Source organism: Microcaecilia unicolor, chromosome 2 (assembly GCF_901765095.1).
Source record: "Microcaecilia unicolor chromosome 2, aMicUni1.1, whole genome shotgun sequence".
Lineage (NCBI taxonomy): Eukaryota > Metazoa > Chordata > Amphibia > Gymnophiona > Siphonopidae > Microcaecilia > Microcaecilia unicolor.
The window spans coordinates 491,071,131-491,089,213 of record NC_044032.1 but is presented as its reverse complement, the minus strand read 5'-3'; the positions used below and the strand labels follow the sequence as shown (position 1 = coordinate 491,089,213).

The window sequence follows — 18,083 nt, the reverse complement described above, 5'->3', positions numbered from 1 at the left end:
TTGGCTTTGGGCGCCCTCTTATAAATTTACCTTCCACATTCATAAATATAATATATATTGCATTAATGGTACTACTGTAGATACATATAGGTCACATAGAGGGGCATTTTCGAAAGGGATGTCCAAAGTTTTGATGAGGATGTCCTCGCAAAACGTCCCCGATCCAGGGTGCGGGGAAATCCGTATTTTCAAAACAAGATGGGCGTCCATCTTTCGTTTTGATAATATGGTCAGGGATGTCCAAATCCTGAAATTTGGTCATTTCTGATTTTCGGCAATAATTGAAACCAAGGACGTCCATGTCAGAAACGACCAAATGCAAGCCATTTGGTCGTGGAAGGAGCTAGCATTGTAGTGCGCTGGTTCCCCTGACATGCCACGACACCAACCGGGCACCCTAGGGGGCACTGCAATGGACTTCATAAATTGCTCCCATGTACATAGTTCCCTTGCCTTGTGTGCTGAGCCCCCCCCCAAAACCCACTCCCCACAACTGTACACCACTACCATAGCCCTTATGGGTGAAGGGGGCACCTAGATGTGGATACAGTGGGTTTCTGGTGGATTTTGGAGGGCTCGCTGCTTCCTCACAAACATAACAGGTGGGGGGGTGGGCCTGGGTCCGCCTGCCTGAAGTGCACTGCACCCACTAAAACTGCACCAGGGACCTGCATACTGCTGTGATGGAGCTGAGTATGACATCTGAGACTGGCAATCAATATTTTGAAAGACATTTTTTGAGGGTGGGAGGGGGTTAGTGACCACTGGGGGAGTAAGGGGAAGTCATCCCCAATTCTCTCTGGTGGTCATTTCGGGCATCTTTTTGTGCCTTGGTCTTAAGAAAAACACAACCAGGTAAAGTTGTCCAAGTGTTCGTCAGGGACGTCCTTGTTTCTTTCGATTATGGGTCGAGGATGTCCAAGTGTTAGGCACATCTTTGCTATGCCTCCGATACACCCCCTTGAACTTTGGCCATCCCTGTGATGGAAAGCAGTTGGGGACATCCAAAATCGGCTTTCGATTATACCGATTTGGACGACCCTGGGAGAAGGACGTCCATCTTCTGATTTATGTCGAAAGATGGGCGTCCTTCTCTTTCGAAAACGAGCCCAATAATGTGACTGTTTTTGAAAAGTAAAAGTCAGGGAGGCAACCTATATGTGAGCTTAGCCATAGGTCCAGCATCTCCCCTCCCCCCCCCCCCAGGTCTAGTGTTTCATCTCCCATGGGCTAGCACCTTCTCTGCCTTCCCCATGCAGCTGTCTAATGTTCAGAGTTAGGCTGTGACTTATACTTGAGGATGACCTATACAGAGTATCTACAGTAGGCTTCTGGACATAGGAAACCACTTTGCAAGGACTAGTGGATGTTATCCTGCAGGGATGATGGTACGACTTCTTATACAGATTTTCATTCCCATGGTGACATCAAAAGTCAGATTTCCATTATTGCATCATTATTGGACTCTACTAGAAGTACAGCATTAAGAAGGAAAAAAATTAACAAAATGATAGATTAATTTTAAGAAATGTTACCTGATGGTAAGTAGTGTTAGCCATTAGTAAGATTCTTTAATCTTATGTCAATGGTCTTATACATATATTTGCCCAGTGAACTGTTCTGACAGGATAAACACTTATAAGAGTTTCTGGTACTGGTAGTTTTTGTTTCCAGTTAGCTTGTGTGTTTCCCTGTTAAAAGGAAGAAGAAAATCAGAATGTGCTATAAGTGTTAGTAACATAGATGCAGCAGCAAGGAAACCTACTGTAACAATACCTGTTAGTCTGTTTCATGCGAGGGTTGTATTTTATAATGAAGCTTTGTGGAACTGTAATAATAAATAATTTAAAAATTTATATAGTGTTTCAAAAGTATAATAATGAAATCAGCTATTGAATGTGCTGCTTATTTATTGATGATCACTAATGTAGACATTGAAAATAATTGCCACTCTCTTTTCTAGGTTGTCATGTCTAGCCACATGTTTGGATCTTGTTAAGAAAAGTATTTCATTGTATGGATCGTTGCCTGCTTTCCAGGAAATAATAGGTCCTATTCGAACACTTCTTACTGATCATTTACCAGTTAAAGAATACCCCAAACAATTACAGGTAAATCTTAGAGAACGATTTAGACTAAATTAGCACCTGACAACACAAGCAAATGATAAATTCTGCAAAGAGAAACAGAGAATCAGCACTTGAACAGTCTTTTTAAGAATTGCTTCCTTTTTCTCTGCTCAGCTGACAGTTTCTCCAGTAGTAGTGCCTTCAGGAACTTCACACAAAACCAAGATTTCCATAGTATTATCTGATTTCCCATAGACATACTAGATCAGCATTTTTCAACCAGTGTGCTGTGGCTGATCCCCAGGTGTGCCATGGAAGTTGAGCCAGGGCCGCCGAGGGGGGTGGGGGGGACAGAGGGGACAAAATTCCCGGGGCCCGGCACCGCAGTCCCACCCGCCACCGGGCCCCTTCCACCCAAACCCCCGCCAGCAGAAGTGCTGTCTTCTGACTCCGGCGTGTGCGGCTAACATAGATGCTCTCCTTTCAGCTGATCTTCGCTGTACGCTGCAGGACTTCTGTGCATCTGACGTCCTGCACGTGCAGGACGTCAGAAGCACAGAAGCCCTGCAGCGTACAGCGAAGATCAGCTGAGAGGAGCGCATCTGTGTGGGCCGCGCACGCCGGAGTCAGAAGACAGCACTTCTGCTGGCGGGGGTTCGGGTGGAAGGGGCCCGACCCGGTGGCGGAGGTGGGTAGGGACTGTGGCACCGGGCCCCCCTCAGGGGGGGTGGTGACAGCCTTGGTAGGGGTGGGGCCAGGGGCCTGGGGGTGGCCTTGTCCCGGGCCCGGCCCAGTCTCTCAGCAGCCCTGAGTTGAGCCAGCTTAATTTGTGCCAGAATGGAGTAAGGTTTCCTTTTCTCTAGCGGTCGGTGGCAGGGAGTAGTGATTCATACAGCCTGTTCGCATCAACCCAGGATCCTTCTCTGATGTAATTTCTTGCTTTCACATAGGTGGGAAGTGTCAGAATGCTCCAGGGTTGACATGAGCAGGCTATATGAATTGCTGCTCACTGCTGTCAACCACTGCAGACAAGAAACTTTTAAAAGGTACGGGGTGGGGGTGAGTGTCAAGAGAGACAAGGGGAGATGCCTGGTTGCCAGCTGGAGAGGGGACAGGACTATTTTTGTGATGGTGGGGGGAAGAGAATGTAAATGCTGGATTATTTGTGAGGGTGGGGGGAAGAGAAGGTAAATACTGGACTATTTGTGAGGGTGGGGGGAAGAGACGGTAAAAGCTGGACTGTTTGTGAGGCTAGAGAAAGAGAAGGTAAATGTACATCATACAAAACATACAAAAACAATTACACACACAGCCATATTTTCCTTGTTTCCAACTAGCAGACTCTAATATTTTTATTTATTTATTTATTTATTTGTTTCATTTGTATCCCACATTTTCCCACCTGTTTGCAGGCTCAATGTGGCTTACATGGTACTCCAACGGCGTTCGCCAGTTGCAATATGAATAAATACAGGTGTTATTGTGGTAAAAGAAGGTTCGTGTTTGGTAGATACATTGAGGAAGTTAGGGAGGGGGGATGAGGGTTAAGGTCTTTGGTTTTGCAGTGTCGCAGGTTTTTATGTTGGGTCGGTGGGGTATGCTTTTTTGAACAGGTTTGTTTTTAGTTCTTTCCGGAAACTTAGGTGGTCATTTGTTGTTTTTATTATCTTTGGCAGAGCGTTCCATAGTTGTGCACTTAAGTAAGAAAAGCTGGATGCATAAGTTGATTTGTATTTGAGACCTTTAGTACTTGGTTAGTGGAGATTTAGGTAAGTTCGTGCTGATCTTGTTGTGTTTCTGGTTGGTAGGTCTATGAGGTCTGTCATGTATCCCGGGGCTTCACCGTATATAATTTTATGAACCATGGTGCAGACCTTAAAAGCAAATGAGTTCTTTGATTGGGAGCCAGTGCAGTTTTTCTTGGAGGGGTTTGGCGCTATCATAACATGTTTTTCCAAATCTAAGCCTGGCTGCTATGTTTTTATTTTTTATTTTATTTTTGTTAAATTTGTACCCCGCGCTTTCCCACTCATGGCAGGCTCAATGCGGCTTACATGGGGCAATGGAGGGTTAAGTGACTTGCCCAGAGCGTTCTGAAGTTTCTTTATAATTTGTTCTTTGCATCCCGCATAAATTCTAATGCAGTAATCTGTGTGGCTTAGTACCATTGATTGTATCAGGTTGCGAAATATAGCCTTCGGGAAGAGTGGTTTCATGCGTATGAGTTTCCACAATGAGTGAAACATTTTCTTTATGGTAGATTTTGCTTGGTTCTCTAGAGTGAGGTTTCGGTCAATTGTTACTCCGAGAATTTTTAGGTTGTTTGATTTGGGGAGGGTGTGACCTGGGATGCTTAGGTTTTTGGGTTTGTATATGTTGTGTTGGGAGGAGATGATGAGACAGTGTGTTTTTTTCTGTGTTGAGTTGTAATTGGAATGCATTTGCCCATGAGTCCATGATGTTCAAGCTGATCTTGATTTCGTTGTTGATTTCTGACAGATCTTGTTTGTATGGGATATATATTGTGACGTTGTCTGCATAAATGAATATTGGAAGAGCCTCTAACTTCAGCCTAGTAAAAGAATAATTGCTAATATAGAATCATGATCATTGTAAAGCGTTCCTTTGTGTGATGTCAATTTATTTATTAAGGTCTCACTGGTTTGCCTGTATAGAGTCGTAGAATTACAAACCTCCAACATTTTAAAAATTGTGCAAATAATAAGTTAAGGTACTCTCAAAATGTAACAGGATATTCTTATTAATTGGCTTAGAAAACACTGAAGTCTGCAGTCTACCTTCAGTCACAGTTAACCAAATGTTCAAAAATGAAATGTTTTACATCAAAATTGTCAACTTCCTCCTTTTGTTGCTTCTAAGTTTTAAATATGGAAGCAGTAGGAAAAGTCTGGAAAACTGGCTTGAGTGAGCCATAGCTAAGTGCTGAGCAATTGTTTGTTACATAAAAAAGAAGAGCATGTTTGAAAATGAAGATTGGAATTTTAAATACATCGTGTTGATTATCTGATTAAGCATTTATACTGGACTCTTCACTTGTTGTTTGATTATCTGAGTTAGAGCCACAGTAGCCTTCCTCCTTTTGTTGCTATAACACAACATGTTGAAGAAAATGTGAAGAATAAAACCCATTGTACCTCAAAACTGGCTGTAAACAAGTTGGCTAATTCTGGGCTAATGGTTACTTTGTATTTAAATTAAAACCTTGTTTATTAATATAATCCCAAGCTTTAAGTGTCAGATTTCTCAACAAAGCAATGTGCACTTACCTGCACAGGCCTTTTCTGCTTTCAGAACTCCTTCAGGAGTAGTGGCAGTATAGAGTAGATGCTGTATCAATAAGAGAAGAAAAGAATTTATATGGACCTAAAACTGAAAATAAATAAAGCTATGGGGCTAAGTGGATATATCTTAAGATATTAAGGGAGTTCAGAGTGTTCTGGCATAGATTTATTTTTCTTCAGTATATCTTTGGAGATGAGTGATGCGTTGCTACTTGAGAAGCGCAAATATCCAAGTATAGGCTGGTTAGGCTTATTTTGGTGGTGTGAAAATTAATGGAATGCCTACTGCAAGAAAGGATAATCAAGATCCTAGAATTAAACTGGTGGCAGAGTCTGATGCAGCATGGTTTTACCTGAGGAAAAAGTCATACGAATCTGAAAATCCAAAAATTACTATATAGATATCTCCAAATAAATTAATTTATTTTCAACTTTTTATTATTGAAATTGCAATAAATAAAATTACAAGGATTAGCCAACACGTTTTCATTTTTTTGTCACTATCATCTAAATTAGATACAGGTAAAGAGAAGGGGCTTATTTAAAATTGCCTCTGATTTGAAAGCTCATATATCCAAGATTTCTATTTTCATCACCCCTTCCCCTAGATCTTATCCTTAAATAAGTTTTCTGCTGGTTTGGTTTATTTTGCAATCCCCCCAAAAACTATCTTTCACGCTGATCTTCATAGTTCGTATGCATAATCTCCAAAAGTCAATCTCTCCCAAACTCAATAGGCTTCTTCAAGGAATTTATCTAAAAAGTGACAAAACAATGTAATCAGCATATTACAGACCTCCAAATTCTTCACTGCAAGAAACAGTTACGGACTCTGCCTACTTCGGTGACTGACACCAAAAAAAACGCCTGCATAGGCTCACTGACTTTGATCTTTATATTGCAGTCCCGCTAATTCAACAAGTTGTCTTCCTAAATAAGAAGCCGGCATACAAATCTGAGCAATGTTTTTGATTCCATGTCCATAGAATTAGATCAGGGGCATGCATTTTATGGCCAGCTTGGATTTCAGCAAAGGAGTCTCATAAATAAGTCAGTAGTCTGAGTGTTCACAGGTGGTTTACTGGATGAACAGCTGACTGAATGATAACAGAAATTAATGCATTCAGTCTGAAGAATAAAGAGGGTGGTGAGTGGAATACCTTAATGATTTGTCTTGGGGAGATTTGTATATATTTATGAATTTTGGCAGATAATGATTAAAATATTCAGCCTTTTGGCAGATGGCACTAAGACCTACAATAGTATAAACATCTTATTTCAGTTCTTCTGGAAACGATGGCATATAAATACTATTTCAAATTAAATCTAAGAAGCTTGAGGTATAGTTGGGTCCAGTTCAGATTCAGTGTAAAAAGGTGCTTCTGTTGCAGAAATGAAAAGCAGTTGTACACAATGGAAACTGATATCACTGGCTTGAAAGAGAAACTTGGGATGATAGTGTCTGATTTTAAGGAAGTGAATCAGTGTGATAAGTTGGTAGCCAGAAGGATGCTAGATAAGAGTTAGTAATTTCTCTTTGCAGAACCTCACTGTGAAATATTATCTAGTTCTGAAGGCAGCGCCTCTGGAAAAAAATACAGAGGTAGTTTAGAGAGAAGGTACTAAAATAATGCAGGTGCTACACCAAATAGTTTGAGATGAGATTTAATACATAAACATATCTTTAGATCTGTATTTCTTATCCCTGTCCTTGAAAACAACAAGGCAGACGATCTGCAAAATCCAACGTGGAAAACAAACTAGCAGATCAGTATAATATCCAAAAAACTTTATTGAAGATACCGTATGTAAGACAATTGCCCGACACAGGCCGTGTTTCACCCAGCAATAGGGCTGCGTCGGGCTAGTCTGTATCTTTCTTAAATAAGAACGGTCGCACATTGCATATCAGGACAAGGATAAAAGGAATTTTCTTTACAAAAAAAAACAGCATAAGCAGCACAAAACAGTGTATCCTGTTATTTCGCCAAGTGATCAATAGATATCCTTGTCCTTGTCCTGATATGCAATGTGCAACCGTTCTTATTTAAGAAAGATACAGACTAGCCCCTGATGCAGCCCTATTGTTGGGCGAAACACGGCCTGTGTCGGGCAATTGTCTTACGGTATCTTCAATAAAGTTTTTGGGATATTATGCTGATCTGCTAGTTATCCCTGTCCTTGACACCCAAGTAGCCAGGCTTCCAGGATTTCCCCAGTGAATATGCATTAGATATATTTGTATATACAGTGCACTCCATTTAAGTGCATGTCAGATAAGCGCATGCTCTCTTTAACTGCATGCCATACTTCATTCCAGTTTTTGGCACCATCAATTTCTATGGGGATGAACTTCGGTTTAGTACACCACTGATAAGTGCAAGATTCGCTTATATGCATGGCTTAAGACCGCTCCTCTGCAGGAAAGACTCTGCATAAGTACACGCACGGAATATGGAAGCTGATTGGCACGTGACAACCAACGAGATTTCAAATTTACCGCCCCTTTAACTGCCACAGGCAGAATAAGCGAAAGAATGTTATTAGAGTGTACCCTGGGGTCGTCGCAGCAGAACTGTAAGACTTTAACACTGGCTGAACAAATAGAAGTTCTTTAAAAATTAGAAAACAAACAAGTCAAGCATCTATTGCTAAAGAATATGGTGTCAATCCCAGTCAAATCATCGTCAACGGAAACGAAAACGGGCGGGAAAAGCCGAGGAGGTAGAAGATGCTCTTCAGTGGTTTTCTTGAGTCAGGAGCAGTTTCCTGTCAGTGGTCCACTGCTTATAGAGAAATCTAACCAGCTAGCTGAAAGTCTTGGACTAACTGAATTCAAAGCCACTGTTGGATGGTTGGAAAGATGGAAGGAGAGGAACAACATAAAATTCAAGAAACAGCATGGTGAGAAACAAGACGCTGATGGCTTTGGTGCTGAAAATTGGGTTTCAGTTCTTCCTACCATCTTGAACGAGTTTGCACCTCGTGACATTTTCAATGCTGACGAAAACGGTCTGTACTGGCGAGCGATTCCTGATGGAACACTTGCATTCAAACATGCTGAAACTACAGGAAGTAAAATGTCGAAGGACCAACTGACGATCCTCCTTTGCTGCAATATGGATGGGCGTGAGAAGTTGGAACCCCTCGTCATTGGAAAGAGCAAACAACCCCGTTAAGCGACTTCCTGTGTCATACGAGGCTAACGCAAACTCATGGATGACTGGGGAAATTTGGAATCAGTGGCTAAAGAAGTTAGACACTAGAATGCGGGCACAAAAGCGTCAGATTTTGTTGCTTTGTGATAATTGTGCTGCACACATGAATGATGTCAGGCTGTCTAACGTCAAGGTAGTCTTCCTGCCACCAAACACTACCTCTCTGATCCAACTTATGGATCAGGGCATAATAGCCAATTTCAAACAACATTATCGGGCTCTTGTGCTACGTCGTCTGATGAGCGTTATGGATGACCAGACTGGCAAGGATAAACGTGCTGTTGAACTGGCTCGTAATCTGTCACTGTTGGATTCCCTACATATACCTAAAGAAGCCTGGAATCATGTTACATAGGCAACCATTGTGAACTGCTACAAGTGGGTTTTGTTAAGGATGTGGAGAGGGATGAAACAGATGCAGCTGTTGCAAACACATCAGATGAACGGGTTATTGACATCCCAGCCGGTGTTACTGAAGAGGAGTTTCATCGCTACGTAGCTGTTGATTATGAACTACAAACAGCTGACAGCACTGATGTGGAGATATGCGCCTACACGCAGGCAACAACGGCTGATGATGAAATAGATGATGAAATGAGCAGCGAGGCACATGCTGACAAAATTCAACAACCTCCTCCTATCACTTTTGCAAGAGTGCTGGAGAGTCTTAACACCGTGCGGCCCTATCTGGAGGCCACTGGATGTCAGTTCTCTGACAGTTTTTACCGTCTGGCAGACATAGTCTATGGAACTCACAGACCCAATAGTGTGCAAAGGACTATAACTGATTACTTCAAGTAAGCCTAACGTCAGTTAACGGAGACTGTATACTGTATGTATAATAATAAACAGTACTGTACATATGTTTATCAGATGTCAAGCTTCTTTGGGTCACAACGGTTAAGTGCACGCCACCAACAGAGGATTGTGAAGCAGTGCTGCAGAGGAGAGATGGTGGAGGGAGTATGATACTTTCATACCTCAGTGCAGAAAGATGTGTGTTAGTACACTGTGCTAAGCTCCAGTACATGGGGGCTCATTTTCAAAGCACTTAGACTTACAAAGTTCCATAGTGACACATAGAACTTTGTAAGCCTAAGTGCTTTGAAAATACACCTCCAAGTGTTCTAATGCATGTGCTAAACATTTTTTACTGCTGATGCTGTAAACTAATGGCATAAAGATTACCACAGCATTAAAGTTTGTGCTGTCAGAATAAAAAGCGCATACTGTCATGGTAGTATTCACCCATTTGCTGCATAATGAGTAAAATGTTTCTCTTCCTGTCACTGTGTGAGCAGGCATTAGTTCATACACTGACATGAAGGAAGACAGACTTCTTTATTCCTGTCTCCTACTTCATCCCAAAATATGCCCTGGTGGCTCAGTGAGGCGCATACCCCTAATCCCCACAAACCTTCTGATCTTCCATCTCCTCTCCAATTCCGCAGGTGTCCTTAATGGCCCATGAGCCCTGCAACCCCCTCAAAAAGAGACTGTGGGTCGTCGACCCTCCTCAGACCCTTACCAAACCCTGCCCATAGGTAGACTAATTCCATACTGTGGTGTGTCCCGAAGCACTGTGCAGGGTCAGGTGCCATTGCTTTTCAAGATGGCGGTACAGAGGCAGGAGCAAGTGGGGAATCTGCTTTAAAATGTACTCAGTGCAAGATCTCAACATTGGACTCTTTTGGCAGAAAACAATTTTCAGGCTGCAATGCTAACAATTGGATTATCAACTTTATTCCACAATTTACTTAAAATCCATGATACATAATACTCTATCCTTTGCAGAATTCCTCTAAAATGCACTCAGTGCAAGATCTCAACATTGGACTCTTTTGGCAGAAAAAAATTTTCAGGCTGCAATGCTAACAATTGGATTATCAACTTTATTCCACAATTTACTTAAAATCCATGATACATAATACTCTATCCTTTGCAGAATTCCTCCCCTTCCCCCCCCCCCCCCGAGAAAACTGAGGAATTCTATAAGCTTCACAGGAAACTTCTTGACTGTCATAAATATCTGGCAAGTCAAGCCTTTGATACCTCTTCACACGTATCTTCCTTAGCAGTGGTAAGGTGATGTATCTTCCTTAGCAGTGGTAAGGTGATGTCTCTTTTGGCTCAGGGTCTCCAACCTCAAATCTGCTATTCAAGAATATCTAGCAGATGTCCATTATCATGGAGGAAAACTTTTTTGGTGACAAAGCTGAACAAGTGTCCGACCTAATTAAAAAAAAAACATACTCGTTCACATAGGTTGTAATGTATTACTTGAACAAAAGGAGGAACAGGTTCTTATGAGCTCTTTTGACAACCACTACAGATATGGACTTGGGCAGCTTCTTGAAACATCTCTCTCAGAGCTGTTTACCTAGCCGGCAAACAGAATGCTGTGGCAGACAAATTGAGCAGAGTCTTGCAACATGACGAATGGCCACTCAGCATCTCTGTAGTTTGTCGAATATTCCAGCACTAGGAGACCCCAGCAATAGACCTCTTCACTTCTCAGAACTACAAGGTTCTCTGATTTAGTTCCAGGATATATTCACCCAGCTGTACAGCCCCAGATACCTTCTTGTGCCACTGGGGAACAGACCTTCTATATGGAGACCAAGGGGGACCATGGTTATAATTGCTCCCTACTTGCCTTGTCAAATCTGATTCCTTCTCCTCCTAGCGTTATTGTCCAGAAAACCATTGAGAGGTTAGATCCTTTTCCATTCCTAATAACGTAGAACAAGGGATCCCTTCTCCATCCGGACCCTCGCTCTCTAGCCCTGACAGCTTGGTTCCTGACGACATAGATGTACATTCCTTAAACCTTCATGAAGGAGTCTCTAGAATACTCTTAGCCTCTAGGAAACCTTCTACATAAAAATGTTACCATTTCAAGTGGAAGAGATTTTCTGTCTGGTGTGCGCCAGAGAAACCGACCCTCTCACGTGCTTTCTTTCTACCCTTATGGAGTACCTCCTCCATCTTTCAGATTCTGGCCTCAAAACTAACTCTTTCAGAGTTCATTTGAGTTCCATTAGTGTGTTTCATTTCAAAGATAATAAACCAGTAAGATTCATGAAAGGTTTATTTCATACCAAACCTCCTATCAAATCACTGCCTGTGGTTTCGGACCTCAATGTTATCCTTGCAGCTCTTATGAAACCTTCTTTTGAACCACTTCATTCCTGTTCTCTGAAGATCCTCCCATATAAAATAGTATTCATAATAGCTCTTACTTTTGCCAGAAAAGTAACTGAACTTCAAGCCCTGGTGGCACACCTACCTTACACCAGGTTCTAACACGACAGTGCTGTGCTATGAACCCACCCCAGAGTATTCCTTAAAGTGGTATCGGAGTTTACCTTAATCAGTCCATTTTACTACCTGTTGTCTTCTCTAAGCCACACTCTCTCATCCTGGAGAAGCAGTACTGCAAATCTTAAACTGCAAATGTGCTCTAGCACAGTATCTAGAACATAAACACCTCATAGGAAATCCTCCCAGCTTTTTGTGTCCTTAGACTCTAATAGATGGAAATTCCTATTACCATATTTACAATCTCAACTTGGTTGGCAGACTGTATATCCTACACATGTGCTCAGGCTGGGCTGACCCTACAGGGCCGTGTTACTGTGCACAATATAAGAGCCATGGCGGCTTCAGTAGCCCATTTCTGCGCTGCCTCCATTGAAGACATTTGCAAAGCAGCTACATGGTCTTCTGTACTCACCTTCATTGCACATTTCTGTCTGGAGCAGCATTCTAGTTGAGGTAGCTGGTTTGGATGAGCAGTCCTGCATAATCTTTTTACTAGTCCACCCTCCAGCCTTTTTTTTTTTCCACCAGGCTCAAAATCAACTAAGTTACAAAATTCATCTATGTTATGAGTCTGGTAGCTAGTGAGTTCCATATGTGAGAATATTGTGCCTGCTTGTTCTCTGAGAAAGCTAAGTTACTTACCTGTAGCAGGTGTTCTCTGAGGACAGTAGGCATATATTTTCACGTACCTTCCCCTTCCCTTGGAATTGTCATCTTAGCTTTAGTATTGTACTGTTCATTCTGATAAAGTTCCTTCAGATCAGGCCAGGCCGCAATATTACTGTTGCCTTTTAACTGGGTCTGCAGGTGTTGATCAAAGGAATCTCTTTTGGAAACACTTGATTTCTTTATAGCAAATAATGCTTTATCATCATAGTTGTTGTTATCATCTGCATCACTTGCATCTTCATTTTTATCATTGTCATGTTGTCCATTTACAGAGAAGGCTTTCACAAAGTTGAAATCCTTTTCTTTTTTTGGTCTTAACTATTTTTCGTCTGATGGCAACCGTATGCAAGAATGTCATACGTATGGAAACTCTTCAGTCTTAAGGCCAGACAAGCAGACTATCAATCCAGTGGACTGTCACACCAATGTAAAATTTTTCCCATGGAATGCCCAGCAGTCTGTTGTGATAGACATATGCCTGTTCAGCATGACCTGCAACCAGATTCAGCTTCATCTCCACTTCAAAGCGACCAAACTCATCACTGTTCTGTGTGGCTAGAGACTAGTAACCAGTTCAACAAGTATAGGCAACCCTGCTGTTCTTCTAGGCTGTATTCCCTGAACCCCAAAATTTTAAATGAGAATCCACTGTTTGTGTGACGAGGCTTGCAATTTCAAAATCCTGCTCAAGGTTTTGTTTCATTTGGTTTACTGAGGAATCATCATTTAGGTCTCTCTGCCACTTTTACTTCTAACTGCAAGCATCAGAAGTAACTAGATAAAAGTAGTAAAAATTGGTAAACTTATTTGGCAAAAGCAACACATTTTTCCTGTACTTCCTTACAAATAGATGTAACAAAAGTTTTACTTAAGTACAGTAACTAGTTACATTTACACTGGTCCCTATAAGATTTTTGTTTTTTTAATGGGTGAATTAATACCTGCCACATTCCAAGAATAAATTCTCAAGGGGAATCCCACCGTAGAACCAACAGACAGTTGGACAGAAAATCTACAAATCTTTCAATGGGAACCCGGTGCCCAGCCCTCAACAGGTCTAAACAGCAACTCCATATGCCACCTACATAGGTACATAATAAGTATTGCTGTACTGGGACAGACCAAAGGTCCATCAAGCCCAGCATCCTGTTTCCAACAGTGGCCAATCCAGGTTACAAATACTTGGCAAGATCCCAAAAAAGTACAAAACATTTTGTACTACTTATCCCAGAAATAAACTCTCAAACAGCCGCCGGAACAATTCAGGCGACAGGGGCCAGTGGAATCTCCTCATGAAGATAGCTTAAACGCAAGGTCCTGAGTTAATAAAGCTCAATGTCCTACAATGTTGCTGCGTCTCAGCACTCTGAGCCAGATGGTGAGCCTGGGCCGTCACCCACAATGAGCGAGTCCAAAAAAGCCTGTGCCTCTGCAGGGGTATCTTAAAATAGAGGCCGACCATCATGGACTACTTGGAGGCATGCAAGATAATGGAGTGCAAAGCGGACTTGATGTTTAAAAAGCGCTGTTCACACCGAGCTGAACTCCCAGCATCAGGCCGCTACCACCGCCAAATTATCCTGAAAACAAAAAATCTTTTGATTGTCCACAGTCAATGTTTTGCCTGCGTGCAAGGCCTGCGGAATCTCTATGGGCAAAATTTAGCACCTGCGGGATCACCACCCGAGGCCTATACCATTCTGGGCCATGCGTCACCCATACTGTGGGCCACGCAGTGTGAAACTGGCCATGCCTATTACTCAACTGCAAACTTTGAGAAAGTCAGATCTCCAGGTAAATCAGCAGCTCTCCATCTGGAATGTGCTCCGTGATGCCCACCAAACACGTTATTATGCCTGGCTCTATTCTCCAGATATTCCACTTTATCAGTAAGAGCCCACAACTGTTTAGACGGTGTGCTTTGCTGTGTCTCCACCCGTTGCACTTTGTCCTCCACCACTCCATCCGACGCTATACCTCATCCACCTCCAGGCCCATACTGTCAATGAGTTCATGGGCATTGTCAACCGTTGCAGTTTATTATCAATAACAGCCTCAACAGCCGCCTTCACTTCCATGTGGTCCACTCTAACTGCGCAAGAGTCAGGATAAGAGTCTGATGCCATTTTGTACTCCAAGGGCCAGCTCTTTTCCTGTACCTTGTGCTGTATTTTTCTGGCCATATCAAGTCTAAAAACGCTCAGGCAGTCGGGCCCAGCTGAGAACTTTCTCAGTAAGTGGCTGTGCGAAACAGGGATGAGAATTTGTTTCAGTTGCAGGCTTTTGGAAGGGAGGCAAGGAGCAACACTATTCAGCGTCCGCTCTGCATCATGGCTCCACCGGCTCTGGACATTTTTTTTAAAGATTATATAAATATATACCTTTGTGGCTGGAAGAGCTATTTGCCCTTTTGGGTCTAATGATTATAATTATTGAAGGCTGTTCAAATACTATGAAGCTTCATTGAAAGTTGTGCCTCTGCTATGAGGTCCCATATTCATATATTTTTAAAAAAATGTATGCACCAATGATTAAAAATAATTGATAAAAATCTCCAAAACTTTTGAACAAATTGTACATAGGACAGGTATTTGGGAGGAATTGGTTGGTTTTACACAAATGTGATTTTGGATGGGGGGTTTTTTCTGACAAATGTATAAATCGGGCACAGAACAAACCTTTTTAGCAAAAGGATTGCTTTAAAACAAGAGGTCATGCAGAGTAATGGAAGGTAAATTCAGTAATAACATTGGAGAATATTTCCTTAAACAATTATAAAGGATTCCTAGTTGCAAGGAGACATGGAAAGAGTTAGGTTATCTAAGGCCTGGGAGCCAGTGGCAGACCCCATTGAGTATAAGCATATCTCCTTGATTGTTTCTCCAATACACATATTTCCCTCACTTTATATAATATGTCAGTATTTGACACGCCTCACCCAAAAATCTTGAGGTGAGTTACAGATAAAATAATTTGACACTCGTACATTTTAACTTTTTCCGCCCCAACCAAAAACACGGTATTAGTATAAAACACCTTTGAAAGTAACCTTAAAAATCCAAATCTTTAACTGTTTCTTAAATGTTTCTGGCACCATCTTCAGAACAGTTCTGTTTTCTTCTGGCACTCCCAGTTCCTGTACTGTTCATATGAGGTGATAAAAGAACACAGAATATCTGTTATGAAAATGGCATTGACAGTAGGCTTCTGGAAAAGGTGACAGGCGATTTAAAAACTGGGAGCTGGTTTGGAGGAGATATGGACAAGGGCAGGGTGGTGGAGGCTCAGTGATGAATGAGTGTGACTGGGTGTTGAGATTTGTCGAAAACAAAGTCTGACTCTCACATGGAAGCTTTTTTTTGTTCTGTTTTTTTTTTTTTTTTCTTGGCTAAAATGGCCCCTGCTTAAATATTGAAGATCCTTGAACTGGGGAAGCCTAGTATTAGAAATTGGGCAAACTGAACACACCAAATAATCCATATATGCTGTAAGTTTCTGTGCTTATACGTAAAAATACTTGTTTGATTTTTCAGGAATTAGTTAAGAATGTGTTGGAAGAGATGGACAGTAAAGAGAAACATTATGAACCACTGGTGTTTGAGAAGAAGAAACCAGTCCCACTGAAGCTGTACACTCCAAAAGTAGTGGAAATGTAAGTGGATGAGTAGAATCAGCTGACTCTGTTGCTAATGAGCAGAAAATAGCACTGCAGCAGAAGAGACCAACACTTGGGTCTCTTGGCCAACCTGGCCTATACATGCAGGCTTCTGAGGAAACAATTGGATAATTACCAATGGTCATATGAGTCCTGTTTACTAATTGCAATATCCAGCTGAAGAACAAGGATCAAGCAGAAGAAAAGCACCAGAAAATCCATATGGCTGAACCCGTTTTATAGGTATAAAAAGGTAGTCACCAAATGTATTTCTCCAGATCCTTTTTAACAGTTGTCCATTAGCCCATCATGTTTCGGCATGAGAATGACGTGCATCAGGGACAATTATACAAATTATAACAAGTCAGACAACACATAACATCATGTAAAAAAAATAATAATAAAAAAAATATAGAAAAATAAAAAAGAATGTTTCATATTACCTTATAAATTTTATCAATTATATTAATGGTAAAATAGGAAGCCCAATGGGGTGATACTGTTAAAAAATAGTGCAAGGTTCAAAAAAAAAAAAAAGACTACTGCGCAACCAGAATGAAAATGTACAAGGATTCTAAAGAATTTAAATTAGCTATTCTAAGGATCATCTAGTACTAATCTCAGTCTCTCACATTGCCAATCCATGAGTCCATCAGTAGCTGATTGGGAAAAAGCTGTAAGGTGGCGTAATGACCTGAAGGAATGGGACAAATATTTCAGAAACCATTGAAGGTATTAGAAGTAAATCTAATTGAAATGGATATAAGATGCTATATACGTGGTATTATGTCCTAGTTCAATTGAAAAGATGTATGGTAGTGGGGATATGCAGTGTTGACAAGGATATTAGGACCAGGTTGCCTTTCAACATTTGGTGGAAATGTCTTAAAAATGCAAATGTTTTGGGAGGAAGTGGTGTACTTAAGGCCATTACATATGTGTCATTAAATACATGGGCTGACTACCATCTGAATATGGGGCAGTCAGAACTGAAAACCAATTTGCAAAAACCGATCGCCTCTGTAGTTATCATTAGCAGACTTGGTCCTGGTAGCCTCTTGGTGATGTCCAAAGTGATTGGTTCAATAGACTATCTTTCTGTTGTTTAAATTAACAGCACTGAGACGAAATAGGTTGATTGCTTTTATATGAGTAGCCAATCATATGATATTGTGAGAGAAATTCATTCAGTCAGACAGACAACATAAACAAAACCAAAAGGTGCTGGTATAGAATTGAATCAGTGACCTGAACATCTGTTCGATTGTGTTCTGAGGTGGGGGGGGGCTGTCTTACTGTATTCAGACAAGTTGTTGATTTCTGTAGCATTACACGTAAGAGTCACAATGCACAAAATGACATATAGCCTAAATAGTTCTATACTTAGAAAATAAATATAAAAAAGATATTCCCCTAATTACCTGATTAAATGAAGAGAAATACAACAAAATGGAAATAAAAACCAGTCTTCAAAAATATTGTCCAGTCTACTTAAAAAACCCATAAAAATAAAGGCAAAAACAAATGTAAAGTTAAAGTGAAACTGAACATAGTTCTTAAAAGTACAAGAGACTGCCACCATAAAGCAAACTACTCAAAAATGCTGGGATTGATATTCAAAGCCAGGTAAGAAAGCCTCTTGTCTGGTTAACTGGCACTGAACATGCCCTAAGGGAATATTCAGTGACATTTACCTGGGTAATGCTACCGAATATCATAAACTAGTGTATTTCTGATGAACTCATTGCCTAGAGGCATGTACTGTTTGGTCCTATTAACGATCATGGATTGGAACATGAAATTGAGGTTGATTCTAAATGATTCTTGTAAAAGCTAACTTGAATTC

The 18,083-nt window shown here is 41.2% G+C and overlaps 1 protein-coding gene across 1 annotated transcript in view; it reads left to right on the top strand.

The window, feature by feature from the left end:
* NOP14 (NOP14 nucleolar protein) overlaps positions 1-18,083 on the top strand; it is a 224,952-nt gene that overhangs the window by 192,634 nt on the left and 14,235 nt on the right. Inside the window, 2 exon segments of the mRNA XM_030191134.1 lie at positions 1,964-2,111; positions 16,116-16,234. Of these exon segments, the coding sequence (XP_030046994.1) occupies positions 1,964-2,111; positions 16,116-16,234 (267 nt within the window).